General features: G+C 34.3%; 1 protein-coding gene across 1 annotated transcript in view; it reads right to left on the bottom strand.

Moving 5' to 3' along the window:
• The window catches only part of LOC132553522 (rootletin-like), a 71783-nt gene that overhangs the window by 27664 nt on the left and 24850 nt on the right, over positions 1-19269 (bottom strand). The window contains exons 3-8 of the mRNA XM_060217769.1: positions 10821-11009; positions 8113-8193; positions 3587-3672; positions 1226-1391; positions 828-1040; positions 543-664 (exon numbers count right to left, since the gene is read on the bottom strand). Of these exons, the coding sequence (XP_060073752.1) occupies positions 543-664; positions 828-1040; positions 1226-1391; positions 3587-3672; positions 8113-8193; positions 10821-11009 (857 nt within the window). The remainder of the gene's footprint in view (positions 1-542; positions 665-827; positions 1041-1225; positions 1392-3586; positions 3673-8112; positions 8194-10820; positions 11010-19269) is intronic.

Below are 19269 nucleotides of genomic sequence, written 5' to 3' on the forward strand. Positions count from 1 at the left end.
GTGATGACAAAGCTGGATGATATATTTCTACTATGTCTAAGACACAGTTCTCGTACTCAATAGATTTTCTCTGGTATATATTATTTATAAAGAGGCACAGAAATAGTATACAAACATTCCTGTCTATACAATGAGACTCTCGTGGTTACAGACTAGATCCGTATTCTCTGATCTAGGATATCACAATATTTCCTTGTTTATGTATTCTGTAAACAAGACATAGGGTGTAAGCTTTACTGAGGTTTCTGTACAGTGTTTGTGTGTAAAACCAGAGAGGGACATTCAGCTAAACTAAATAAAATGTACAAAAAAACCCTTGTAAGTCTGAAAATATGGCCTGACCATTATATATATATATATATATATATATATATAGAATGAAATCTTGTTCCACTGATCAAAACTACTAAATCTTGTCCCTCTGTCCATCCACACGTTAAGTCAGAATGTTAAACAAAAATGATCTAATTCTTATAAGACCATGGCAAGTTTTAGACTCTGACTCTCCCCTCTCAAAGCTTACACAAAGACTAGAAACTCACTTGGCATTGAGCTCAGAGCTGTGGATGTCATAGCGACTCTGGACCTCTCCAACCTCACGGATCTTGTCCCTCAACTGTGACTCAAGCGATGTACGGTCAGCTCGCTCACGGTCAAGAAGAACCTGTAGGATTAAGAAGAAATCAGTTGAGTTTAGAATTCCAATACATACGAGACCAGAAGAGAGAAAAAAGGAAATATCTTTAAAAGTGAAGAGTGGTATTCAACTCTGTAGCTTGGGAAAGAATTAATATATTACACGTCAACAAAAAAGAAGGTAAACATACCTGGGAGGAGGTTTCCGAGTTACGCATGTTAGCACTGAGGTTGAGACAGGCAGAGTGAACACTGCGTGAGGCCTTGACCACATCAGCACGAACATGTGACATGTCACGCTCAGTGGCTGTTTTCAGCTCACCAAAACTGCGCCGAAAAGCGACAACTTGTCGCCACAGATTCAAAAGACGTCCATGCTCAGCACTGAAGTACTCATTGAAGGACTGGAATCAAAGCAAATTTCTTTCTAAATCTGGTTGTTTAGATCACAGAAAATGTACAGTAACAGTGCAATCTTCCCAACACTAAGGTAAAAATGTCGATATGTTATCTGACAAGAAAATCATCACTTCCACTGAATACACCTGATCATACATCCCTACAAACAGAAGTTAAACAATTAACCTACCTGTTCCTCTTCCCTCCATTCATTCTCCTTGGCGTCAAGCTCCTCACGTGCCCTCTGCCAGTCCTGGGTAAGTTTATGGATGTCGTTGGTGAGAGATTGATTTGCTGCTGTGGCCTGGTCTAGCTGTTCTCTCAGCATAGCATTCACATGGGCCAGACTGGCACTCCTATAACATCAAACAATCAGAGGGCATAAATTTCAAAACAATCAAGAGTTGTCAACATCATTAATACATCAATGTTCATAGGGGTCATACAATGACAAAGGTCATTAGGGTCATACAATGACAAAGGTCATTAGGGTTATATAATAACCTAAGGTTATAAGAGGTCATACAATAACCTAAGGTTAAAGAGGTCATACAAGCAACAAGGATCATTGGGGTCATATGATCAACAAGGGTCAAAGGGGTCATACAATTAGTAAAGGCCATAGGGGTTCTACATCCAAAAACAGTCCTAAGTGTCAAAGGGGTTATACAATCAACAAGGGTCATGGGACAGGGGTCAATCAACAAGGATAATAAGGTCAGACTTTCATACAATGGTAAACCGAAATTTAGAATTTAATGAATTCATCAGATCACAGATTGCACATATCATTTACAAATATTAAATATCCCTCCGTTATACAGCAGTAACACTATGATCAACCTTTCCTTAAAATCATTAAGTATTCCTACTTTATTTCATCTTCTTGTTTTGTGTAATCGTCGATGCTTAGCTTTGATCTGTTTTAAATATCAAAGATGTCTGACTATAATCCAATGTTCCAGGCGAGTACATGTATGTGACAGAGGTATATCATTTCTGATCAAAGCCTGTTATCCCTTATACAGGGAATCTCTACAATGTACAGCTACATATTTATTTATTCTCAATGCTAAACACAATTTTCCCATCCATCATTCATCCAAGCAACCATTCTCCGTTTCCACTGACAAACAATGAATATTTAAACAAGGCCATTTCCATTTTCTCACAAAAGAACTCATTCACCATGTAAATAACTGGATATTAAGATCATGATTTCTACCATGATAGAAAACCTACATAACCTATAACAGACCTGACACATATGTAACAGTAATTCATTTAATGCACAATAAATAACACATGATCTATTATTGTTTGTGACTAATTATGACAGAGTTCATCAAGATGTACAATACTTGTTGATGGGATATGCTGATTCAGCATCCTGTTCTCCATGCTTGGGTGATTTTGCATCATCCATATTTGATCATGCAGGACGTCCCAGGAGATTTTATGTCAGGTTTATATATCAGATCTATAATACTGTGTAGGTTTGTGGATTTTTTATGGAAGAGATCATTTTTTGCCACACAGATAAAATCTATAGCTAATGTTATGTGAGTTATTTCCATCAATATGTGTACACTTCTTCATTAGCTTTTAAATCTAATTACCAATAAATCATTTTGATTTGTGGGTTATTACGATCCGATCACTTCTTACACAGGTCTAGGTGCTGCATCATTATATTGATAATCTATCACATTTTATCATACACCAGTGTTTCTAGAGCTGTTTTACCCCGTAAAGTACACCAATAACTCTGTCATGAAGTATTTAACGATGATAAAACCCAGCTTCCATTATACCCCTCTAAATTGACCTATTTACCTATAGAATATTGACCTATATCTAAAGTATTGTACTAATTGTACTGTGTTGTCACTCCCATAGTTGTTTTCAAGCCCGAAATAACACGGATCATTGAGTCCAATTCTGTAGCGAAAATAAAATATTTATGTTGCTGTCCTATACTTAAAAAAAATACTATTGTCATACTGAAATTGACTGACATTTATCCATGCAACACAGATGTTGAAAATGATAGTAAAATTTGACAAACTGACACACAGCCCTCCCCTGAGTGAGCTGGTATGAAATATGAAATAGAACAAACAGAATTTACATCATACCATACTTCTTTCCTTGTATGAATTTATCACAGTGATAACAAAATAGGCATCCTTTATATTGAAACAGGAATTCACTAGATTTTTTCTAATGCATATACTTAATTATACCTGTGAGTGAATGTATCATACGATTGAGATAATATTAGCTACGCAGTAAACTATATATTAGTATATTAGTATAGACCCCCCCCCCCCCCCCCCCCCCCCCCCCTCTCCATCCCCAATACTTCTCTGTCACTACCATTATGACATAAGTAAAGTCGCTATCTGTAACAGGGGACTGGAATTGTGCCTCCCCCAGGAATTGAACCTGTGACCATTGGTTCACTGTTCTACCACTACAGATGGAGGGGAATTCCCTCTAGAAGGTGACCATATTCCTATACAATTAAAGCCTAACACACTTTCCGTACCTCTGCTGTTCCTCCTCCAGCTTGATGGATACTTGTTCGATATCCATATTTTTTTCAGTTTCTTGCTGTTTAGAACTCTCTGTCGACTGAAATAACAAAAAAAAATGTCCCTTATTATGATTCATGTTATATATCCAAACTCTATCTATCTGACAAAGTTAAAACAATCTATAATACAGAACAATGTTAAACTACCATAAATGATAAACAAACAAAAATATCAACAAAACTTCAATATTTTCCATGTAAAATATGTTATTGAATTTAAGGATTTAAATAATACTATATACATACATTGTACATATATATCAATTATTGCATAATAAACATTTTACAAATTTCATCAATTTCCAAAATTTCATCTCGCATTATAAAGCTGAGGTCAGATCTGATATATACCTACAGTGGCCATATTGAACATTACAGTGGTCAGTAAATTTTAATTGTCTGACCACTGGCTGTAGAGACACGTTAATGACCTTATCATGGTCAATACAGTGGTCATTACTGGATTAAATGACCACAGCAGGAGAAAGTGTCAATACTGATCACATAGTCAGGTGTGACAAGTTCAGACTGGTCTGTTGGTAGGTCAAATACATTCACGATTATATATGTTTGTGTAAATAATTCAATGGTTCTGTCCAACTGTTTACTACATCAATGTTAACACTTCAACATGAAATCACAATAGAGAACTTTATTTTATTTCTTTTAATGTGTGTAAAAGCGAGAGAGATAAAAAACAAACACCTCAGATAATGATTTTTTTGGTAATGTGAAAACAAATCCTGATTATTTTTTTAGTTAGTTGTCAGTATTTAAGAAAAAAAAAATCAAACAATTTAGTTCATGACAAAATATTGTGGGTTAATTGCATTTGAAGAGAGATTTAAACAAAGCCGTTGTTAACTATTAATAGTTTTATTTTAGAATAAATCAGGAAACATCCGACAACAAATGAATCATCAGTGATGTCTGCAAATACTTTTATATAGATTGTGTTGATGTATAGAACCTACCTTGTTATATAAGAATTTAAAGTCGGCATATTAATGGGTAGAAAATCTGACTAAATGCCAACAAAACAATACAGAGAGTCTTGAATTTACTTAATACAAGAACTTTTATCAGTAATCTGATATTAATATATATTAATGTTACATACATAGAAATGTTTGTCTAAATCAAACAAGGTCACATCGTACCAGGAACTAAAATGGATGCGACTCCTAAAACTCTATGTATTGGTAACTTCTAACTCAAAAAATATTCAAAAACAAATTTTTAAATATATAAAATATGGTGAAAATAGTCTTTGAGACAAAAATGGCATCGAGTGATATTGAGATATAAATGAAATGTTTGATTTCTTTTAGATAAATTAGATTAGGTAATTTTGTACTGATTTAAGTAACAGTGCAGTCTTTGTTACACAGCGAACGTGTGTGATATTGAATGTGTCACTTAACTAGAAAGTCATCATGGTAGCAGTGCTTTACAGGTATGAGGTAATATAATGAGGATTGCCTGTTCGTGATCGCACAAGTTTGTTCTCAGCCTCTGTGTGGTAGTTATTTGATCTTCTGTGGTTTTAATTCCCCGTGATAATTGAACCTACCTGATTAAACATGCCGGTATTGTATAACTTTCTAATTTTGTTCAACAACTATTGACATGCTATTGTTAAATTAAACCTTATCAAGTATACATTACACTAACAATTATAGAACATTTACAGGAGAAAATATTTATATGTTTTACAGCCAGCAAAAAAATGTCCTATTATAGAAATTAGATGAAGTTTACACAGAGTGATAAATTGTCATGCCATGAAACAATTATTAAATTTGTCTAATTGGACCTACCAGATTTAAGTATTTTAAATTTCATTAATATGCCAACTCAACTGCTTACACATTTTCAAATTAATTTTAAATCTACTTTATACAATGTTGCGTTTGTGTTAGATTTTTTAGATTATATAACAGAATTTCTTGCTGATTGACGGAGAAAACAATCTGACCAATAAGGTGAGAACGATTAGACCGTACAGGTGTTACATACTCCAGACTATAAAGTAGTCATCCTTCTCATACATTTAATAAAACCAAGTGAAGTGGACTTCAGATTCAAACTGGAGTGGGCAATATTTGACCATTGGAACAAACAAACAAACAATCAAAGCAAACAGCTTTGATCACTAATCCATTACAGTGAATTTACAGTAACAGATACTGGTTAACACTGGAACTTCTCCGTCTCATCCAAGGACCACACCTTAAATCAGTACGCACCAGCTTAAAATTTCTGTACCTGTGGATGTACAGGATTTCTTTCACTTTTATCTAGATCAGCCAATTCTACGAGTATTGATTGCTGGTGAGAGGTATTTTCTGGCATATTGATATAAGCATTTCTCCTATAATGGTCACAATATAGCCATTATTGTGTCAGGTCATGTCCGAACCTGTCCCCTGATTCTGGGGTTTGAAGCGTGGAATAGATCTTTATACCAAATGATTTTCAGCAAACAAATGTGCATCACCATGAGAGTCACTGATAACATTTACAAATAAATTGGGGTCACAGCACATGGTTTCTTTTATTTTAAAAAGCAAAGGCTTAATCAGCGATCTTGATTTTTATTTTGTTACTCTGCAGTAAGTAAGGACAAGAGTTTCTTATCTTGGCAGCCATCAAGATGAATAAAGATAAGAAATTTGATAAATCCTAACCTTTTAAACAATGTGAAAACTTTCCCCCATTTCTGTTATCAAACTTCACCATTACTAAGTGATTTGATGACCAGTAAGGTTAAAGGTAGAATTTGTTAATGCATGTGTGTAACAATTAAAACCCACTGAATGGCCCTTTTTACATGGATTTGAAATTTGATAAATCATAACTGTGGGACAATGTATAAACTTGTCCCTATTTCTGTTATCAGACTTCAACATTACGCACTGGTTTGATGACCGTAAGGGTAGATGTAGAATCCATTATTGCATATATGTGTATGATCATTATAAATGGTTTGCTGTGACTCAGAGAGGTATACAAAGGGGAGGGGAGTAGTAACGGAGTCAATATGTAACATATGATTAGTTTTCTTTCCGTTTATTCAAATTAAGGTCCGAAGAGTGTTATGACAACAGTTAGTGTTACATAATCATCCATACAATAATTACTGTGATTATACAACACACATTACACGAACTGACCAGTACAAACATCACCTTAACATTCCATCATAATAAACATTACACAAATTGACCAGAACAAATATCACGAAGGCATTTATCCAATTTCCCTCTGTCCACAATCCCATTAAACCCAAAGCGAGGAACTTTCATCATTGATACATATTAATTAAGTATACCATTTAATTAAAAGAACCCTGCTCACCCTATTTTCAATAATGGACATTGCCGTCTAAGTTAATGGATGATCCTATTTTTTGAGTTGAGGGATAATGTAATTGAAAACCATGCATACATTAGACTCTGTCATTAAATAGGATCGTTTAGAATTCACACAGAACTAGTAGAGTGATCTTTAATATAATCTTAACTAAAGCAATCACAAGCATGTCTGATTTTGTCTATTTTTTAAAATAATTTTCACTTATTCTAATTTTTAATTCTAGGATCTTGCAATCTTACATAGTGCATTATCTCCCCTTGAATTCTGTATTATCCTTTCTCTAGAGGATTTCGTCAACTAATTTGTGAAAAATAAAGGAATTTATAATGATGCTGTGAGACTGTATGGTATCAGCAATACTTAAATGTTTCTTGACTAGTCAATGCTAAATTCAAAATCCTGTACCAGAAAATGTCACTGTGTCATTGTTGCTTCTCTAGCATAAACACTGGCACTCGTCACAACCTCTCCCTTAAGTGGTTTTGGTTTCCAATGAATATGGTCATTTGTTCTTGGTTTAAACTTTAAAAGAAATATTTTTCAGTTCCTCATGTACTTGAGTAATGTCTGTTATCTGTTATTAATGTTGTCAACATATTAAGTGACAATGGTATTGGTTGCTAGCATGACATTGTGCTCACGACCCAACACAAATGAGGAAAAGACAAAGTCAAACAAAGGTGCAGAACAGATAAAAACTAAAATTTGTAGACACAAAAAAAACACAGGCAGAAAATCAAAATTCTTGTGAAAAACAAAACAAAATCAGAAATTGTTTAGGGATAGAAAAAAAACAGTAGCTCAACGTGCATAATCATTTCAAAATATCAAATAATGCTTGAGAGACAATGTATGGGTCATGTTTTGCCTCTGGAACACTTTAAGTCTACTACCAGTATGGCTTTTGCTTTGAGATTATTTTTTTTGAAAATTTTACTTGAAATTTTTCAAAATTCTTTCTTTACAGAATGCCATTGTTTTGCCATATGTAAGCAGTGCTGAGCTACTGTAGGAAGGACACAGGAAACACCACCTATTAGAAAGAATGCATTAATTCACACTAGGCTGAAGGGTGCGGCACACAATCACGCTACCCTTACCGACTTTAGATGATCGTAACGTGTTTTTACGTCGCCAAGGTCAAGTTCTAGATCTTCACACTTCCTCTTGTACTGCAAAACCTAGGGAATGGATTGAACGAAGAAAAGGTCATAACTAAGGTCAAAGTTTAGAGATCACATGCATATACAGCTGTTAATTACCTGATATTGCAAACGATGTATTTGAGAATCCTTGGATCGTACTATTCTCTCCATCTCTGTACATTTTGTCTTGTATTGTAAAAGCTGTGAATGAAGCAGAATCTCGCACAGATAAAAGTAACACTACAATAGGCAATAACAGACAGCCTACCAGGAGAACAATAAGCCTAGATATTGTCCAGACAGCCTACCAGGAGAACAATAAGCCTAGATATCATCCAGACAGCTTACCAGGAAAACAATAAGCCTAGATATCGTCCAGACAGCTTACCAGGAGAACAATAAGCCTAGATATCGTCCAGACAGCTTACCAGGAAAACAGCAAGTGAAGAAACTTCAGGGATTCATCTTTGTTCAACATTTTGGTCATAATTTTTTTATCTTTCAAATAATATGTTCAACCAACTTTATACTTTTTTGGTACTGAACATATATGTATATCGTTGAAATATCCATTTGAATTTGTTAATATAGAAAGAATCCCTGAACTTATATCTATAATAACATTCAAAGAATGTTGACTTTTCTGGACTTGTTTGAATTCTTATCTACACTTCCCGTATGGAATAATGAACACTTATTTATAAAATCTCTAATTTCTTTTGAATTCTAGCATTTTTTATAATGGTGATTCCCTCTGCACCGTAACATGATTTAATCCAACAATATCAAACATTTTATTCTATCACAATATTTTAAACAACAAATCTTTATTGATGATCTGTAAGATGTAAATTACAAATGTTGTTCTATAAATCTACTAAAGTCTAACTAGTTATAAAAAAACCCTAACGAAGCAAGAATGCTTCAGGATTTAATGACGTGCCTGCATTCTGTTTATGACTGACGTTGTGATTTTCATAGTGCGTGAATCTTCATATTTTGTTGTTATAATTTGCTTGACTAATTAATGTAATTAACATGCATATTAATCAGTTAAAGAACCCATGCAATGCAACAGTTTAATATCTATACTTTTCCAAATAATGAAAAACAAACATTTAAAATCAAAATCTGTGTCTACCAAGCAGCAAGCTGATTGCTGATATTAAGGATCTCAGTGACTGAAAGCTCATTGGGCATTGGTTTCAGTACTTCAGGCTTCGTAACTAGCCTGAGTTGACCTAGGGTACACAGAGTTGGTAGCTCACTAGGGGTAAATCGTAACTTCTCAGGTTAAGAGACTAGTCTGAACTGACAAGGGGTATACAGCTTTGATAGTTCACTGGGGGGGGGGTTAGGTCATAACTTATCAGGTTATGAGACTAGTCTGAACTGACAAGGGGTATACATCTTTGATAGCTCACTGGGGGGGTAGGTCATAACTTATCAGGTTATGAGACTAGTCTGAGCTGACAAGGGGTATACATCTTTGATAGCTCACTGGGGTGTAGGTCGTAACTTCTCAGGTTAAGAGACTAGTCAGAATTGACAAGAGGTATACAGCTTTGATAGCTCAGTGGGGGCTAGGTCGTAACTTCTCAGGTTAAGTGACTAGTCTGAGCTGACTTAGCTACACGCTTTGTGACTATAATCTAGCAAATGAGTAGGCCTAGGCCCTATTCTACAGGGGATGCAATGTGATAGAAATGGAGAGAACAAAGAGAAACTAACATTCACCTGTTTATGTTCCATCTGAACATCAAAACCAGACAAACATGGATAATTTATGAAGGATTTTTAATGGGTTTTTCATTAAATTTTTCTGCTACTAAGGAAAAAATCTGTATATATTCTTTTAAATAAAATATATCGTTATTTCTGTGCTACCAAAAATTTCCTGATCTATCAAAAATTCTTATAAATGGTCATCAAATTATTTGTTTTTCTCCTTCTTTTTTTCCCCATTATAAGTCATTTAAAAACTTTTGGGCGTCTTAATAAACTTTAAAATTCAGAAGAATATCACAGCATAGTCATCTCAGTAGAACTGTTGAAATTATAAAACTGAAAATTAAACTTAATTCAAAATGCACATTAATCAAAAAGTTCTGATTTGAAAAGATCAACACAAAGTACAATGTTTTCAGCGACCTTGACCTTCAGAGATTTAAACTCATTCAATTTTCAGAAAAATTCAGTTATTTCATACTGTGAAAACAGTTGGGTTTCATTGTGTGAAGGTCACAAAAGCTCTTGTATCTAATCAAGAATTTGAATGTATGAACCAAGATCAGAGTCCTGTATACAAAAGCTACTAAGGTACAAGAAAAATGATTCTGTAAAAGAAATGGTTGATAATAAAATGACATGAGATTAGCATCAGGCTTTCTGTCCTTAATCCAACTTATTTCTCCCTCATCATCTTTTCTTTGCCTGGAGATATGTATGTCACTGACCCAATAAGTCAGCTATTATTAACACAAATATTCTATATTGTCTAAGGAGAGGTCTGATTACCTTGTCTCTTGATGACACTCCCTCACTTTCATACTATATTTAGGTCAGAAGATGACCTTTCATTATTCCCTGACTTAGATACAGTTTACAAATGACCTTTGATCTACCAGTGGAGCGAGATGTTACTATAGAGGTATATATCCTACCTTGGCCTGCAGTTTCTGTACAAGTTGTGCCTGGCGAGACTGACCGTCCTGGTACGCCTGTAGCTTACGTTTGTAACTTCCGTGCTCGTCCTCCAACTTACGTCTCAGCTCAATGTTCTGCTGGACGAGGTTCTTAGAGGGAGCGTCCACCGACTGGTCAGCGTTGTCTCCCTTTAGTGACTGCTCAAGCTGTAACACAAATCAAATACATTACTTATCTTGTCACAAACTTCTTCTATAAAACTACAGGATAAGAGTTTACATTCTGGAATACAAAGACACCTAGTCGTCATCACCTCGAACGGTAAAGTAAAAACTTAAAAACACAAACCAGGAATGTGACCTTGAATATGTAAGTGGAATAAATTGAGATTGGATTTTAATGTTTCAATATCCTATCTCTCATTTTTTTATTGGCACAACCTATCAAGGGACGGAAACCGTCGTCCTGACAATTTATTAATGGAAGATGGTGATTAATCTATATATTTGTAATTTTTAATGATAGCTATATATAAACAACCAATGTTTAATACTCTACGTCAGCATGTATATGAAATTTATAAATATTTTCCAGTAATTTTTTTCTGAGCCTAATTTTTTTCCACCTTGTTTACTTTATAGTAATACGAATTTAGTACAAGTGGCTGGGATCTAATATGGCTGTCAGATTCTTGTATGCCTGAGACCTTTATCACATTATGTTTTAAAAAAAAATGTGTACAAGCTTATTACTAGGGTTTAAAGATTTTATGAGAATTTGTTGTCAAATAAAGCCTATTATATAGACATGTTTGCTAGAGCTGTGTTTGTGTAATCCTTAGGTTTTACAACACAGCTGCAGGACATGATTAAATATGTAACTCCTTACAGAAGAATATATACAATCATTCTACTGGGAAACTGACGATAGAAACAAGCATAGAAGTATAAAAAGTTGATAATAAAAATCAGCTGTGTTCTAAACCTCTTGTGATAACTGTCAATAACTTGATCCCCGCTATTTCATTCTGTTTCCCTTCGTGTTGATTTAAACAACAACAAATACTCGGAGACCTCATTCTTATATAGCTGGTACCTTGTCAGGTAAATCTCGTTAAATCGGCAGAATATTGCTACACTACAGATCAGCTAATCAGCATGCTATCGAACTAATTTTTCAATTACTATATGCAAATGATATTTTTGTGTTTCCTCATTTCCAATGAATTAATTGGTTTCTCAAACAGTATTGACAACAAACATTACTGTGATTTCCTAGCAATATTTCTCAATGTTTTCCCAAACAAAGGAAAGCATACTATGAGCAGGGACAAAGGCTATTGTACTAACAATTATCTCAAATGTACCATGAAATACAGAAAATCCTAGAAATCAATTAAGCCCTAACTAGTATATAAATATTGTCAGCGAAATTTATTAGTACAAGTACAAGTTTAATTAATACACGGGTCCTTCATCACTGTTGCTGAGTCAGGGAAATTATGTTCTGGTACAAAACTATAAAACCATCAGGCAGAAAGCCACTATAAATTTTTCCCAGTTACTGTATTAATACTTAATGACCAAAATGAAAACCACTTTGTAAATGTGATGTGCCTTAATATCATAAAAACTGGAAAATGACCATCTGTGGGAATAGATAGTGATAACAAATAGCCATGAAAATAACCCTCATAGCTCTTCTGTTAATCTAAAGTAGAATTTGGCTGCTAATCCACTTTTTTGAAATTTATGATAAACCAGCTGAGGTGGAATATTTTTGATAGTACAAGCCTAATGTTGTACAGAAATGGTCTATATAGATAAGCAAATGTTTTTTCTATACATGATCAACAGTGCCAGGTCTGTTGTGTGACTTCAGTAAAGTACATGTACCTACATAGATCCTGGTCTCTGATTGGTCAGATACATAAGATCTTCTGACACGAAACACACAATCACTAGTCGATCATTAAGATGTACACTATGTCCAGTTAGATTATGTCCGGGATATTTTAAGACGACTAGAAAATCATATACCTGTACCGAAATCATTTCAGTCATTGCATTTCAAACTCTGCAGTACTTTTAAAAGAAATTAACCCTTTGATGTAAGATTTTCCTGATCCTTCTCAAGTAAAATACCACTAACATAAAATAAAGGTGTTACTTCGCTTCTTGACAGTAAGGTTTACAAAATTTAACAAAATTCTTAGTAATGTGTATCTCTAAACTACAAACTAGAATATGAAAATTGAAAAATACTTCCCCAACAGAACAATTTACATTTTAATAACCCTTCATTGTTGACTTTGGCCCGGTATATAAGTAATTGTCTCCTTCCAGGTGCTATATATCTCTATAATCCCAAACTCAATAGTATCACCTTGTGTTACTTATTGCAGTCAAAGGACTAAAAACTCTCCACATAAGATTCAATATTCATTTTACTATACCACAACAAAAGCTTCATCAAATTTCACTGATATATAATTCACAAACATGATTGAACAAAATGGTATTAAATTGAAAAAGAGCCCATCTTATCACTTAGATAAGTTTCTTTACAAATTTCCAATTGTGATAAAAATTATTGTACAGGGAACAAGTAACTAGACTTTGAATAACATTAATCCAGAGTCGATAGGTACGTTTACTCTGTTTAAAATCCAGTTTTTAATGTATAACTATACAATTATTGGCCTTCACAAAAACACACAAAAAGAGCAGAGAAAATGCATTCCCTGTTAAAACAGACAATGACAGCTTTAAAATGTGAGTAAAACTGTCACGGAGAGAAATTTGACAATAACTAAAACGTCTATTGTATAACATGGACTATCAAATCTAAAATACGTACAAGTAGGCAGAGGATCAGGAAATTATGTAACTGTAGTCTGTTAGTTTTTTCAGTAATGCTCTTCACGAAGTTTTGTCCACTTATGTACAATGTTTTTCCTGAGGGTCTAACACACTACTTATCTCAGTCCGTGAGTGGACATTACAGAATAATGATGTAGCATTAGTCCATAATTTTACTGAACATTAATATATCAGGGTGGGCTTATTACCAGACATGGGCACAAAGCTGGATATATAGGGTAAGATTGTAACAAGTGACATATGTTTTAAGTATGTAAATGTAGCACCCATCTTATGTTCCCTCTGACTGAGTGATTCTTGCTAACCATTCCCTTTCATCAGATTGAAATATCAAACAATACCTCCCTACTATCAAGTAACTTAAACTAAGCATGAACACCAGTCAGAAGAAAAGTTTGCTCCATTAAACAGAACAACATGATTCAGTAAAAAAAATGTAGATGAAGTTGTAGAGGTCATCAGAGAGTCATTATTACTATATTGTGTAATTATTTATAACAAGAACCTGTCACAAATATAGCTATCAATATTGTACTCTATCATTGATCTCATTGTTAATCTCAAAATATTACAACTCAATACATTTGCCGATAAAATGTGCAAATACTGACAGCAGACACTTTGGACTTGACAAAACCTGCAGGCGGTGTGAAGTATTTGGGTTCATCTTCTGCCATCCTGATTTAACACCTGTCCAGATAGGTTGTTAACTTGGGTAGTTCAATTCAAGACTGCAAACTCAGCAATCAAGTCCGACAATACCGCTTCGCACAGTGCAAATTTCTCAATGACAGTTATTGTAAAGCTATGTACAGCTCACAATCATAAAATTGTACCACAAATCTATCAAGGACCAGTTCCATATGCATTAAATAAATAAATCCTTTACAAACGCTTTCACTACAGGCCTATTGCATGCCTCAGCAGCAGCAGCTTTTCCTGTACAAGGTCAACAGAGCATGTCGTCAACACTACCTGTCCCATTCACACCTGAACAAATATCTGTGTTACCTGTCACAGGTAAAATCGTGTCCTCCGTGGAATTGATCTCCACTCTCCACTATCGATTTGTTAGCTCTCCTGATAATACCTGCTACTTGTATATTACAACTCAATCCCTCTCTGCCAATCAGCAACACAAGAGTTCCTTGTTCAAGTCTTGCCAATACATAACACTTCAAAAGCCAACACAAATGACCTTGCAAATAAAGTTTAGAAATAAAAGGAAAACTTTGTTGCAAAAAAAAAAAAAAATCTAATGTAAATTTGTTTAAATTTCAAAACTCTTTTTCCAGAATGAGAAAAAAACAGCTCCTTTAATACCTATTTCCCTCTATGTAAGATTGATGTTGTTCTAATTTGAATATTTTCCAGGTCACAACAACTAACTCAGTCATCCATTGGAAATTCCTGTTTCTATCTCCTGTAGCAAACACTTTAGATTTGCAGATTGCAAAATAAAGATTTCGAAAGATATTTCCCAGACCTTCGAAATCACTGAACCATGGAAGCGTTTGCGAATGTTCACTGTGTATTGGGTTCAGTGTGTCACAAATCAGCGGAATACCTTAATAAAAGTATTGTGAATTAATACGGAATCCTACAATCCAAAGAACAACACAAATGGTGATTCTCAGAAAGGGTATTCCATCAAAAAATATGGATAATTTTGTATGTTGCACTTAAGTCTGGCAACAATGGTAAATAAATATTTCTGATACAACACTACGTTCAAAAATGACAACACCACTGTCTGAAATTCAAAGTACCGTAATGTAACAGCTAAGACTGATCACCTGGTCTTACGTTCAACCAAGCATTGACCACAACTGTACGAAACATATTGTAAAAGAAAACATGTACTACTTTATAGCTTTACAGAACCTATAAACCTTCCAGCTTAAGTCTTACACAGATTTTAAAATTTAAATGAACACTTTCAGGTTTCTTAGATTATATGAGATTAGAACTGGATTTACTGACCGTCGGCTAGTTTTGTGTTCCTAGTACTGAATGATTGAGTTGAACATTCCTTTAGTCTTATGTAAAAATGTTCTAAATTATAAAGATTGGCAGGTCTTTTATCAAAATAATGCACTCTGCTAAAATTTTGCGTCATTGTCTGACTTCAATTTCATTTTTGCAAAAGTTCACTACAATAGATTTAAAAACCTCAAAGCTATCTGCATAATAGAGAAAAAAAGCTGAGGTTTCAAACTTTGTAAAACTGTCTATTACTATACTCAACAGACTGATACGGCATGCATGTAAGCTATTTTCAACAATCAATATTTGTTTTGTTTTTAAATTGACAACTTCCTTAAAACATTTTACAGAAATCAATGTTTATTTTATCTAGACTGACATTTTAAACCTATGTAAACTAATTTAAGCCTTCATCCTTAGCATATCTACAACCAAAAAGAACTGAAATCTATCGTAAAATACATGGTACACAATTCAAAAGATTGGAAATCAGCTGAATTAGGGAGTGAATTTCTGGGGTCCTGGATATTTGATCGAAAGACAGGTATGGAAGGACGATAAGAAGACAGGTATACAGGTACGTGTCGATCACCTGGAGACAAGGGTTTACCTGATCAAATACACCAACACGTACAAAATAGGTATGCAGTGTGACAAATGGCTTCAGGTTGTACCTACATTTTACATAATTTCCCAATATCAACCACTCCACCAAACATGTAGTAACAGGATGGACCAAATGGTGGCAAAGTGACATATCACCGAATTTACAGCCCTCAGCTATAAAACTCTATCGAAAGTTACTTCCCCAATTGGTACTTGTGAAATATTCTGCAGCCAATATTGTTTTAGACCATTTCAGAGACATGTGTTAACAGGATAACAGAAATGGAGGGAAAATTACACCGAACCAATAAATACTTGAAAAGAAAAATTCCAATAACCAAGATTTGTCCACACTTATGTAAACAGACTATCGAAACTTGGTCAATTTCCAAATTTGTAATATAGCTGTTATTTGTCTAGAATACAAGGCTAATGTTTCAACATTTGTTTCATCAAATCACAAAAGAGTTTAAGATTTTTCACTAGTCACATGTGTATATAATCAGTGTATACTTGGAAATATAATAACTTATTTATTCTCAATTCATAAAACGAAACAATGAAGAGGTTCCGGTCCTCCTATCTCAGTTAGAAACATAATACTGTAATGTTTCTGTATAATTAGCCTGGACATCTGTCTGTCTGCATATAACCTGTCCAAATACAATTATTTTTCACATTTGTAAGAACACATTATACACACCAGAAATCTGGACATGTTCCAGAAATACCTTATTAAGGAATACATAAAGACAGCTCATACAATCCTACAATTTGCTTGTGTAGTAGATTTTTTTTGCAGTACAGAACCAAAATGATTGTTTCAGCAAAACTCTAATCCTATTGTGACCGGATTACTGACAACATAATCTCAGCCAGTCCCTTATCAATATTTACTGTATTTCATAATCTTTTCTGAACTGGAAATGTGAAACAACAAATGCCTCAGATCTATACTCTCACATATCAGGAAAGTTTTCACCGAAGGATCATCTTTTTCAGTTTGATCTGTAAAGGTCAGATAACCAAAAATTTCTGTTTTTTTTTAATCCTTGACAACTTCATATTTGTAAATTGTAGCAACTGCATTGAGAAAATAACATGGCCATTGCAACAGATGAAGAGATTTCTTAACGCTGAGCTCTGAAAGGTTGCTAACTACTTTGGCATACTATAAAGGTTTCAATCAATTTTATTAAATTATCTGGAGACTGATTTGCAGAACAATTTTTTAATTTTTATTTTTTTTTCTATGAGCCATTAAAATTTCAAGAAAAGTCCTTGTGAAATGTTTCCTTATAACTGACACAAACTAGGATTATATACTCTATCACTGTAGTGTTTGGTAGTGTGTGACACACTAATACAACCCTCCAACCCTTGTATGATTGGCTATTACTGACTTTATCAGTGTCCAGATAGGCCCCACACAGGCCAAACCAAACACTCTGGACTTTCAAACAAGTCAATTGCCTTCTTGTCTCCTGTATCTCCAACTCAGTAAACACATACATCCAATTTAAGGCAGCCTAAACAGATAAGAGCTCCGCCAAGTCCCTTAACTCCAATCATCTGACTATTTCAACAGTTATAGCGACAAAATCTCTGATAAAATATGCATTAATGAACTTACTTAGCTGATTGTAAGTCTGAACATATGGAAATGATTTATTGAACATAGAAAGTTGTGGATATTTGAATAAACATTACCTGTAGCTACGCCTAAAATGTTAAAGTTGTACATGTGATTCTACATGCCTTAAACCAATTGCATGTCACAAACACATACAAAGACAAGATTTAGAGTAGAGAACAGCACCAGACATATCATACAGCTTGGGCTGTTTTGGTTTTCAACATTTCTTATTATTTTTATTTGCAGATTTTCAATAAATTTCCTTGTTTCTTTTTTCATTTTTCAGTTAAAAAATAAAATCACAGACATTTAACAGAACTACACATCTGTAATTACTAAGGGTTTAGTGTATAGACTGGCATATCAGTCCTTTACAGAAATGCTCTCTCTTATTACACAGACAAGTTTGACAAGTTTATTATCTCCATGACCGAAAAAAAAAATCTAAATTCCATCCTATAGATAAGCTTCTCATACCCATCAAGTGATAAAATTTCTAGTTCACTGTCCGATTGTCCTTCAGGACCTATTTGGAATATACAATAGGACTGGTCAATACACAATCGGAACACCAGCAAGGCTGGTCAATACACCATCAGACCAGTCAATACACACACTGTAAGCTACTTATCAGGTGGGTCCAACACTGTGAGGGTGCTGACCAAGTTCACTTCTACCTCACAGAGAGTCTAAAATGTCGAGAGGATCAGATGAGAGAGGTTGTCTCCCTCTGACAAAGACAGGTGAATCTTTATTGCCAGGTGTTTAGTGTATTGCTAGGTAGATGTTGAGGAGGTGTGTCCAACAATGTTAAGAAGTTAATATGTTATAGAGGGCACAGACACTTTGTGTCAATATGTCCTAAGCTCCTTAATCCCCAATCGACAACTCTGTAGGTGTGTAAAGCCAATAAATTGACTGGTCAGTGAACAAATCGATACAGACAGTGGTCAGTTCACGGTCACTAAGGTCAAACTCTGGAATCTGTTAGTGGACAGTAGTAATTGAAGCTGGCTATTAAGGAATCATATCAAATTTAATATCATTGTTGCCATCTGTTTGTAATCACTTGTATTAAGTTAAAAGTCTTATTTCAAACATTACTTTATATGACAAGAGGTGCAAAAATATCCAGTAGTTCATAAATATATCCTGATTATACAAAACTACATCCTTTAAATTACAGATTTGTAAATTACCACAATCCCTATTACATAAGACCCGTGCAATGCCAGGCAATATTCTTCTGTAAAGTCACACGTGTATTACATAAGGTCACATAGCCACTTCCGTATCAATGTTTTAACAGTTGATACAAAAAGACATCACCAGTAATATAGACGATTATAAGGAATT

The sequence above is a fragment of the Ylistrum balloti genome, unplaced genomic scaffold (assembly GCF_031769215.1).
Source record: "Ylistrum balloti isolate Yb309-2 unplaced genomic scaffold, AGI_CSIRO_Ybal_v1 Utg370332, whole genome shotgun sequence".
NCBI lineage: Eukaryota > Metazoa > Mollusca > Bivalvia > Pectinida > Pectinidae > Ylistrum > Ylistrum balloti.